Source organism: Psammomys obesus, unplaced genomic scaffold (assembly GCF_907164565.1).
Source record: "Psammomys obesus unplaced genomic scaffold, mPsaObe1.curated_primary_1811, whole genome shotgun sequence".
Lineage (NCBI taxonomy): Eukaryota > Metazoa > Chordata > Mammalia > Rodentia > Muridae > Psammomys > Psammomys obesus.
This window is the reverse complement of record NW_026595981.1, coordinates 11,860,262-11,871,042: the sequence shown is the minus strand read 5'-3', so window position 1 is coordinate 11,871,042 and position 10,781 is coordinate 11,860,262. Positions and strand designations below refer to the sequence as shown.

The 10,781-nt window shown below is 47.5% G+C and overlaps 1 protein-coding gene across 1 annotated transcript in view; it reads left to right on the top strand.

Moving 5' to 3' along the window:
* The window catches only part of Prr11 (proline rich 11), a 22,544-nt gene extending 15,637 nt beyond the window's left edge, over positions 1–6,907 (top strand). The window contains exon 10 of the mRNA XM_055619582.1: positions 6,659–6,907. Coding sequence (XP_055475557.1) covers positions 6,659–6,907 — 249 coding nt within the window. The remainder of the gene's footprint in view (positions 1–6,658) is intronic.
* The last annotated feature ends 3,874 nt before the right edge of the window (positions 6,908–10,781 follow it).

Genomic DNA, 10,781 nt, shown 5'->3' with positions numbered 1-10,781 from the left:
AGAGAGAGAGAGAGAGAGAGAGAGAGAGAGAACACTCTCTTGCACACTACTTGCCTAGTATATTGGAGACTGTCCAAATCTCAGTATGAGGAGCAGGTAGAGTAGCAAAATGAAAAGATGCCAAGTCCATAGCCTCACCAATGGCTGTACCTAACATCTATGTAGATTTTTTTGTTCTTATTTTAAAATTTTTATACATTATTCTTTTGTTTTGTTTAGTGTGTGTACCACAGCACACATGGAGGTCAGAGGACAACTTATGGGAGTGGGTTCTTTCCTTCTATCATGTGGGGTCCTGGGAACCAAACTCAGGCTATTAGGCTTGGCAACAAGCACCCTCCCCCATCTTGATGCCCCCACCCGGGAGCTTTTAAAGCCACTTACGTCTGCTAGGCTCCACCTCAGAACAATGAAATCAGAATTGCCTTGGTATGTTTCTAAATATCTCCAGGTGATTCTGCTATATGAGCTAGGCCAGGCTGGATGGCAAATGCCTGGGCTCCCAGACCTGGGAGGCAGAAGCAGGCAGATCTCTGTGAGTTCCAAGCCAGCAAGACCTATATAGTGAGACTCTCACTCAAAGAACAAACAGTATTCTAGACCTGCTGCTACACACCTCTAATCTGGAGGCAGAGGCAGGCAGAGCCCTGTGAGTTCAAGACCAGTCTGGATCACACGATACATTCTAGCTAGCAAAGAGCTACACAGCCTCTATCTCAATAGTAAATTCCGTGTAGACAGGCTGGCCTTGAACCCCTGGGGATTCATCTGCATGTGTTTAATCCCAACACTTCAGAGTGTTGGGATTAAAGGCATGTGTTCCCATCCCTGGCCAATAAAGGTTGTTCTTCACCCCCAAGAAAATGCTGGAATTGGAATACTGCCATCAGCTGAGACTGAAATAAAAGTCTGGATAGTCAGGTTGCTAGGCCTCAGATGCGATTGTCTTTGGTGGATGGAAATGGATCCACTTTGTGTTATTTGAAGAGGGGGAAACCCAGCTGATGCAGCCTAATGGATGGGCAGTTGGCTACAGAATTTTTTACCACTCTGTACTCAGGTAGCATGCCAGCATCCCAGAAGCTACTCTTGCCTTTGTAAATTCAACTCAGTGTATCATCTTACCTTAGCTGTATAGAATAATGAGCCTTTGTTAGGAAGCCGGGCGGGCCCGTGTCTAGCTAGCCAAATCATCAATCAACATACAGGCTAATGAATTAACACTATTAAAAAACAAAAGGTGCCATAGCTTGGGGGCTAACACACCTCTGTAAATCCAGCGGTGGGGAAGAAGGGGCAGGAGGACCAGAACCTAAAGTGGCCCAGCCATGGTGGTACACACCTTTAATTCTGGCACTCAGTAGGCAGATCTCTGTGAGTCCCAGCACATAATGAGTTCCAGCATAGCCGGGGCTGTACAAATAGGGCTATCTCGAAACAAAAATCTAAACAGAACAAACAAACCCCAAAAGCTTTAAGGTGGGAACTAGGGAGATGGCTTTAGTAGGTAAGTATTTGCGATGCAAGAGACTAGAGTCTGGTACCCAGTGCCAGCCAAGAGGCAGGGAGGCACAGGTGCCTGTCTGTATTCCCTGTGCAGAAACGGGGGCTCCCAGAGCAAGCTGGGGTCAAGTGAGAGCTCCTGCCTAATACATAAGGTGGGGAGGGTCAGGAGACACCTCGCATCTAACACTGGCTTCCACAGGTGTGTGCACGCGCAAGAACACCGACAGTCACATACACACACACCTAGGACGAAAATAAAGTGCAAGGTCTTTCCCAGAGACATAATGAGTTTTGAGTCAGCCTGGGCTACAAAAAACTCTATCTTTAAAAACAACAAACAAACAAACAAACAAACAGAAAAACCCAGGTGGTAGAGGTGTACACTACCCAGCATTAATCCCAGCATTTAGGACATTGTCAGGCCGATCTCTGAGAGTTCAAGGCCAGCCTGGTCTACAGAGTTCTAGGACAGCCAAGACTACATGGAGAAACCCTGTCTCAAAAAAACAAAACAAAACAAAACAAAACAAAACAAAACAAAACAAAACAAAACACCAACCAAACACCAACCAACCAAACAGGGCAGGCCAGGTGTGGTCACAGATGCCTTCGAATCCCAAATGAGAGGGAGCGGCAGATAACATCTCTGTGAGTTCAAGGCCAGCTTAGTCTACCTAGGGAGTCAGCAGTCAGGAGTGCGAACTGCTCTTGCGGGGGACCAGATGGAGACTGGTCCAAAGAACCAACCTCAGGCTGTCCAGGAACCCATGGAACTCCGGGTCTAGGGGAACTTCCGTCCTCCGTAGATGCATGTATAGGTCCATGTTTACACACATACGTAATTTTAAAAATGGCAGGCTTGCTAAATTGATGTCTATTTTGTGGAGTTTAACTTAGTAAGAAAGGATTGCTGTAGTGTGGGGCTGGCGAGATGGCTTAGTGAGTATAGTCCTCTTGCCACCAAACCCGATGTCCTGAGTTCGATGTCCTGAGTTCGATCCCCAGGATCGAACACATAGTGGAGGGAGAGAACCGACTCCCTCAAGCTGTCCTCTGAGCTCCACTAAAAGAAAAATGTGCGTACGTGTGTGGGAGTGGTTTTTAAAACGTTATTACAGGACACAGTGCACGGTGATGTGCCGTGTACGGAAAGGAAACAGTGATGTGCCTGTGTAGAATCCCCAGTGTAGAATTCCCAGTCCCCGTAACTAACGGGTGTGTGCCTCAGACGGCGAACAGCGCAATGGAATCACTCAGAGCATACCGCACTGGACAGCTTTGGATACAATAGAATCAATTGTTCTGCAATTGTTCTTTTCTGAAAATGAAACCCTGAGCACTAACTGGTTGCGTGAGCTCTCCAGTTTCCAGCTGCCTGTTTGCTGCCAGGCTAAGCGCTCAGCGAATGTCCAGCTGCCGCCCATCCCATTCCTGTTCTACTTGTTGTGACCGACCGGAGGGATTTTTACCTGGAGCACACAACTATGACGCAGGGCCACAGAGCGACGTCCGAGGGGTCCTGAGTCAGCGCTGGTTCCTAGTATTACAAGAAACAGCTCAGAGCCACAGAGCCACAGAGTCCCAGGACTTGGGGAGAGGCAGGAAAGGGGACCTGGAATTCACAGTTGCACTCAGCTACACAGTGAGTGTGAGTCCAGCCTGGGCTACATGAGGTCCTGACTCATTAAAAACAAAACCAGAGCAGAGGACCTCAGAGGCAGCAGAGCTAAAACAGCGATTCTGGTTGACGGGATCAGGAGAAACTAAGTTACTCTTCCTCTAAGTGGCTTCCTCTTAAGACCCAGGAATGAACTTCGAGGGAGTCTGAGATATTGGGCTGGGAGCAGGGCACAGTGGCAGAGAGCTCGTCTTACATGTTACAGGCCCCAGATTTGATTGTCAGCATTCACATTTATATTAAGTAAAACAAACAACAAACAAACAACAACTGCCAAAGCCAGGCATAGTGGCACACGCCTGTAATCCCAGCACTTAGGGAGGCAGAGGCAGGCCGATCTCTGTGGGTTCCAGGACAGCCAAAGCTACACAGAGAAACCCTGTCTTGAAACAAAACAAAACAAACAAACAAACAAACAAACACTACAAAGTGATCTTTGAGACATTTGAAAACTGACCAATGTCAGCATGCTTTCTTAAAAACTCTTTTATTTACGTTTCTCATATTTTTCTCCCTACTCCACCCCAATCCCTTCCAGCACCCCAACACCAGGTATGAGAAAGAGAAAGGATTAGTGGGAGAGGGGCGCAGTTCTCTTAGCTGCTTCCTGCTGGTTAGGGTCCTCATCAGGTTCCTTCCTCATTTCAGGAGACCTCCAACTTCTTGTCTCACAACAGCAACCAGGAGCAGCAAGGGGGAAGCAGGAGCAGTCTTGTTCTTTCTCCAGTCTCCGCTCTCTGGGCTCTGGCATTTATTCTCCCTCCAGAGCCCTCAGATCTAAACTACCTGTCGCTGGCAAAGAGCTCCTCTCAGAGCCCGCATGAAGCAAACAGTCTGCTGATGGTCCAATACCGGGAGCCAAAGCTATCTACGGAAGCCAAAGCCAAAGCTATCTAGTGGAGACAAAGGTATCTACGGAAGCCAAAGTCAATTAGTGAGCCAAAGCTATCTAGTGGAGACAAAGGTAGTTACTGAAGCCAAAGCCAAGGAGAGAGCAAAGGTCAGTTAGTGGAGACCTAAAGCCATTTAGTGAAAGAGGTATCTAAGACCCTAAATCATGGGTGGTAGATTGTGAGGACATCTTTGTTAGAGCATCCGTAAGCTATCTTAAGAAAACATCCTTATGGTACCTTGCAGGTACAATAGTTAACCCATGAAAGCACTCTTCCTATTTCCTGCAGCAGTAAATTAACCTTCTCCCTTTCCTGCCTTCTCCCTATATAAGTTGGGTAAAAATTTCTAATAAACGGAAGCCTTGATCAGATGAACAGACTTGGCTTTCATTCTTGCGTCTCTTGTTCCTTTTTTCCCCCCATTCCTTCCAATCTCTCCACCTTAGGAACCCCGTTGTTGAAGCCCCTCGGTTTGGGGCAGTCCAAAAAAAATAGTTTGCTGCTGTGGACCACCAGAATCAGTCCCACATCCCACACCTGGGACCAAAACAAAAACATGTTTATATCCACAGCAGACCAATGGAAAGCTGCTGGTGTGGAGTGGTGTGGTGTGGTGTGGTGTGGTGTGGTGTGGTGTGGTGTGGTGTGGTGTGGTGTGGTGTGGTGTGATGAGGTGTGAGTGAACCTTCGAGGAGTCCCTGCACAGCCACTATAAGAACAGAAAGGATGGGGCAGAAGGATGAGCCTGGCTAAGGAGTGTCACCTTGAAAGATCGGAAAAGAATCTGTGCGGTGTTGTGTTGTGAAGATCTTATTTATTTTGTGTCTGGGTGCTCTATCTGGATGTGTGCTTGCACGCCAGGAGAGCATATACCACACTGGCACACATGCAGGCAAAACACCAATGCACATAAAACAAGAATAAATAAACATTTTTTAAAGGGCTGGAGGAAGGGTCTCACAGTGTAGCCCGTGTGAGCCTGGAGCTCATTCTCCTCCCCAGACTGCCCTCGCACTCATGACAACTCTTCAGTCACAGCTTTCCCAGAGCTGCACTGTAGACCTGGACCACGGCACCCAGTCTTTCTTTCTTTCTTTTCTTTTTTTGGTTTTTCGAGACAGGGTTTCTCTGTGTAGCCTTGGCTGTCCTGGACTCACTTTGTAGATCAGGCTGGATTCAAACTCACAGTGATCCGTGATCCGCCTCCATCTGCCTTCCTGAGTGCTGGGATTGCAGGTGTGTGCCTGGCTTGTTTTTTCTCATTCTATGTGTAAGAGTGTTTTGCCTGAATGTATGTCTGTGCACCGTGTGCCTGCAGAGGTCAGAGGAGGGCGTTGGGTCTCCTGGAACTGGAGTTACGGATGGTTGAGGGTCACCAAGTGTGCTCTGGGAACTGAATAGACATGCTCTGCAAGACCAAAATCTTCTGACTTCTGAGCTATTTCTCCAGCCTCCAGACCGTTTTATTGTGTTTTACTTTTTCAGCACTGGAAATTGAACCGAGTTCCTCATACATGCTAGACAAGCATTCTGTCACCAATCACTGAGCCATATCCCTAGCCAGCCTTTTTTTTTTTTTTTTTTTTTTTTTTAATTTGTTGGGTTTGTTGTTGGATTCTTTCTTTCTTTCTCTTTCTTTTTAAGACAGGGTTTCTCTGTGTGGCCTTGGCTGTCCTGGACTCGCTTTGTAGACCAGGCTGGCCTTGAATACATGACAGCCTGCCTGCCTCTGCCTCTCCAGTGCTGGAATTACAGGCGTGCTCCACCGTGTCCAGTTTTGTTTGTTTTTCATGGCAGAGTTTCTCTGTGTAGCCTTGGCTGTCCTAGAACTTGCTTTGTAGACCAGGCTGGCCTTGAACTCACAGAGATCCAACTGCCTCTGCCTCTGGAAATGCTGGGACTAAAGGCATATACCACCAGGCTCGTTTTCTTATTATTATTTACGTGTGTGTGTGTGTGTGTGTGTGTGTGTGTGTGTGTGTGTGTGTGTGTGTGTGCATTCCCGTGGAGCTCAAGAGAGGGCTGGAGTAGAAGAGCAGCAAGTGCTCTTAACCACTGAGACATCCCCTTTCCAGGCCCACCTTTTTTCTTTTTTCTTTTTTTTTTTTTTTAAGGAAGAAAATATCTACCTTGCAGGTTGCCTTAAGAATGGAACAGACACTGCTCTGTGTGTGAGGTGCCCTGGCTAGATGGAAGCAGCTATTTTGTTAAAACAACTTCAAGTGCAGAAAGGCCCAAGGTACTTTAAAAACAGTCGGCACGGCACAGTGTCAGCTACATTCATGACCGAAACCAGTGACCTGGCCAGAGCAGGGAGAAAGCAGTCATTGTACGCCAAGAAACAAAGCACAGTTGCAACGTCTGTCCACACAGGAAGATGGCACCAGGCCCTCCCCTGTGATGTAATGCCACGGGACTTTACTGATGGGTGTGGGGGAGAGCGCGGCGCAGTCACCTGTGACGAGCCCCTCCCCCTCCCCACAAGGCCAGAGCTGGATGGGTGGGATGGCAGTGTGAGAGCATGCAGCCCTCAGCCTTCAGGAAGTTTCCGGTGTACTGGGATTTTTTTTCTTTAATGCAGCCTGCCCCTTTTATTATAGAACATCCTGAAGTTTCAGGTTCGGCGTGTCCGTACTTGAAAGCAGGGCTGCTATCCTCAGATCAGCGCACTGAGAGCAGACCCTATCCGTTCCTGCCTGGTTCCCGCTGGACCCAGCTCAGCCCCGGAGCCTGTCGGGAGGGGCGACCAGGTGCCAGGTGCCGAAAGCGCACTGCTGATCTGATACGATCTTGCCAGCGGGGCCTGGCAGAGAGGCCAGAGAGCTGCTAATTTTTCCTAGGGAGTGTAGAGGCCTGGGTGATGTAATGGAGCCATGAATAAGGTGCTATTCAGGGCACTGGGGAGAGAAACATTAATTTTGTTAGGGAGTGTAAAGGATCATCCTCTAAAGAGACATTTGATCTGCTCTTTGGACTGAGTCAACAGGCAAATAGCTTCTCTTTCTTTCTTTCTTTTCTTTTTTTCTTTCTTTCTTCCTTTTTTCTTTCTTTCTTCCTTTTTTTCCCTTTCTTTCTTTTGTTCATTCATTCTTTTCTTTTTTCTTTCTCCTCCCAGTACTAGAGCTCAAACCCAGAACCTTGAACTTTCCAGGCAAGCGCTGTACCACTGAGCTATGTTTCTATTTCCCTATTGTTAGTAACAGTGTTATTTATTTGTTTTAAATAGTAACGATCCTCTCCAGCTGTGGTAGAGAGATGTACTGAGGCAGGTTTCATGTGTCCAGGCCCTTTAATAATGGGAGCCAATCCCAGCAGGATAAGCTGGGATATGGTGGTGGTCAGCAGCAACGGGCAGAACAAAGGCAATTCCCTAGGTTTATAGGCTTTAGAAGGGGAGGTGGTCTCTGAGAGGGAAGGAAGGAATTCTGAGATCAACAGGTCAGTGATGACCACTAGAGAGAACCTAAGGCTATAATAGAGGAGGAAGCTGATCCTACTGTCCCAGCCTACCCCTGGCTGTTACATGTTAGGAACTTCCAGGCTTATGGGAAGCACAGGTGGGGCAGAGGGCAGGACTGATCCCCTCTACAGTGGCATAGACTGACCTGTAACCCAGGCTGGCCTTGAACTCACAGAGACGTTGCTACCTCAGCCTCCTGAGTGCCGGGATTACAGGAGTAACTCACTATGCTCTACCTTATTTAAAATTTTTTGAGATAGTTTTGTCTACACAGCCTTGGCTGGCCTCGAACTCACGAGATCTGCCTGCCTCTGCCTGTATCTCCCCCATTCTCACCCTCCAGGGCTGGGATTAAAAGCCCTCATCACCACTTCAAATTTAGTTTGATTTTTGAGACAGGGTTTCTCTGTGTGTAGTTTTGGCCATCTTGGAACTCTGTAGACGAGGCTGGCCTCAAACTCACAGAGGTACTCTCTGCCTCTGCCTCCTGAGTGCTGGGATTAAAGCTGTGCCACCACTTCGCTCATGAGGCCAGGCCAGCCTTGACTGTGTACTGCTCTTGTGCCTCAGCCTTCTAGGCTGCTGCAATTGAAGGTGGGTGTCAAGCCCAACTCTCAAATTCCTGGCATTAAAGATATAGTAAAAGGGAAGCCAAGTGGTGGTAGCACATTCCTTTAGTCTCAGCACTTGGGAGGCAGAGGCAGGCCAATTTCTGAGTTCAAGGCCTGGTCTATAGACTGGTCTACAGAGCAAGTTATAGGACAGCCAGGACTATATAGAGAAACCCTGTCTTTAAAAAAAAAAAATCAGGAAGGGACTGGGTTATAACTCAGCTGCAGAGTGCTTGCCCAGCATGCACTAAGCCCAGCACCACATAAACTAGGCATTGTGGCACAAACCTGTCCTCTGGCCCTTGAAAGGTAGAGGCAAGAGGATCAGGAGGAGTTCAAGAGTTCAAGGACAACCTGGGTTACATGAGATCCTGTCTCAAAAGAGGAGGAGGAGGAAAGACAGACAGACAGACAGAAGGAAAGAAAGAAAGAGAAAAAAGAAAGAGGAGGACAATGCTATCATGGAATTCATACTTTAGAGCTAGATGGGACAGAAGACAAACTAAACAAGTGAACAAGATGACTTCAAGTGTCACAGGGCAAGTTAGGTATGACAGTGCGTGGGGTTCAGGAACTGAACAATCAGGGCATCCCTCTGCAGGAAGCCTTAGACCTGAGATCCAAATGTTAAGGAGGTAGGTTTCTTGGGAAAAGTGTTCTGGGTAGAGCAACAAATACAAACTAATTTAACAGACGGCAGTTTGAAAATATCTCAGAAAAAGAACGGTAACTCTGGTGAACAGATATAGACTCTTTTTTTTTATTTATTCTTCTCTAAGAAATAGTTTAGCAACTGTTTACATAGCATTGAATATGAGCTAGACCTATTTAAAGTACATGTGTCCAGGGACGTGAGCATTTGCATCTCCAGGGGCCGGTACCAACATGGAGGATGGCTGGAGCCATTCTCCAGTGGGTTTCAAGGGATGACCTCATACAGCAAGACAAGGCCTGGGGTATTGGTGGGATGGAAAGGAGGCCAGCTTGATTTGAGCAGGGTGAGCCGAGGGCAGATCCTGGAGAACCAGAAGGTTTGGCAGGCCCAGTGAGAGTGCCCGTGTACTACCATAAGGAATTTGTTTTGAAGAAGCACCACATCTGGCTAGGCAGAGACTGAAGAAGAAGCGGGAAGATCTATTGGGAGGCGGTAGCCTCAAAGCAAGAGGCTGGACCAGAGTGGCATCAGTAAGCACAGGCATGCTGAGAACAAATGGGTTTGTTTGTTTGCTTGCTTTGCTTGCTTGCTTGCTTACTTTTTGTTTTTTCAAGACAGGATTTCTCTGTGTAGGCCTGGCTATTCAGGAACTCACTCTGTAGTCCAGGCTAGTCAGGATAGTCTCAAACTCAGAAATCCACTGCCTCTTAGCGCTGGGATCAAAGATGTTCGCCACCACAAACAGAGAAGCAAATGCAATTGTTGAGGGAAGTTGACTTGACCTGAGGGTGGATTAGGGTGGGGACAGAAAGGAAACAGAAGAGAGGAGTATTTCAAATGCTCTGAAAGATAAAAACGGGCCAGTTTCAGTGCTCCTGGCCTGTAATGCCAGCATTTAGGAGGTTGAAGCAGGAGGACCATCCATAGCTCATCTACATAGAAAGTTTTTGGCTAGCCTGGGCTACATGAGACCCTGTCTCAAGAAAGCAAACCCAGACAAAATCCAAAGTGGGCCTAGTGGAAAGGGAGACAAATTAGAACAAAGCAAAATGATCTACATGGGTAAAAATGCCACAGTGAAACCCACGGCCTCATATGCTAACGTTTAGCTTAAGAGAGTGAGAGAGAGGGGGGGGTGGGATGTGACTTAGTTGCCTTGTGTGCACCAGGTCCTGGATCCTATGCCCAGCACTACATAAAACTGGAGATGGTGGGTAAATGCTTATAATCCCAGATCTTCAAGGTAGGGAGTTCAAACCCAGCCTGAGTTACAAATGGTCTCAACACACATGCTCTCCACCTTACACACACAGTTACAGAGAGACACAGAAAGACAGACATACACACAGTGAGAACTTGGCTTCGTAGCACACATCAACAACACCAGCATTCTGGAGGCTGAGTGAGGCAGGAGGATGCCTGTGACTGTGAGGCCAGGGCGAACTACAGATTTTGCCTCTGTCTTAAACAACCAAACAAAATTAGAGCATTTAAAAGCAGCCTTTAGGCTGGAAAGATGGCTCGGAAGGTAAAAGGGCTGGAGCGAGTCTAAGGATCTCAGTTTGGCCCCTGGAACCCATGTCAAGAAAGCCAGGTGGCAGCTCAGCCAGTAGCTCCCAGGTCAGGCAGCCTGGAGGACACAGTGAAAAGAAACAACCGAGCGAGCCTATTCAGCAAGGTAGCAGCTGGCCCTTGAGGACTCTTCTATAGCTTGCTGTCAATGCTTTCGGCTAATCTCTCTAATCTGTGATATCCCTTTGCTCCTCGTGAAATTATCTTGAAGGGCTGGAAAGGCAGCTGAGTGGTTGAGTACTTGATGCTCTTCCGGAGGATCAAAGCTGATTCCACACCAGGTGGCTCACAAACGCCCGTAGCTCCAGGTAAGCTGTTAACCTTCCTTTGGCTTCAGTAAACATCAAATGCACATGATGCAGACACACATTATATATATATATATATATATATATATATATATATA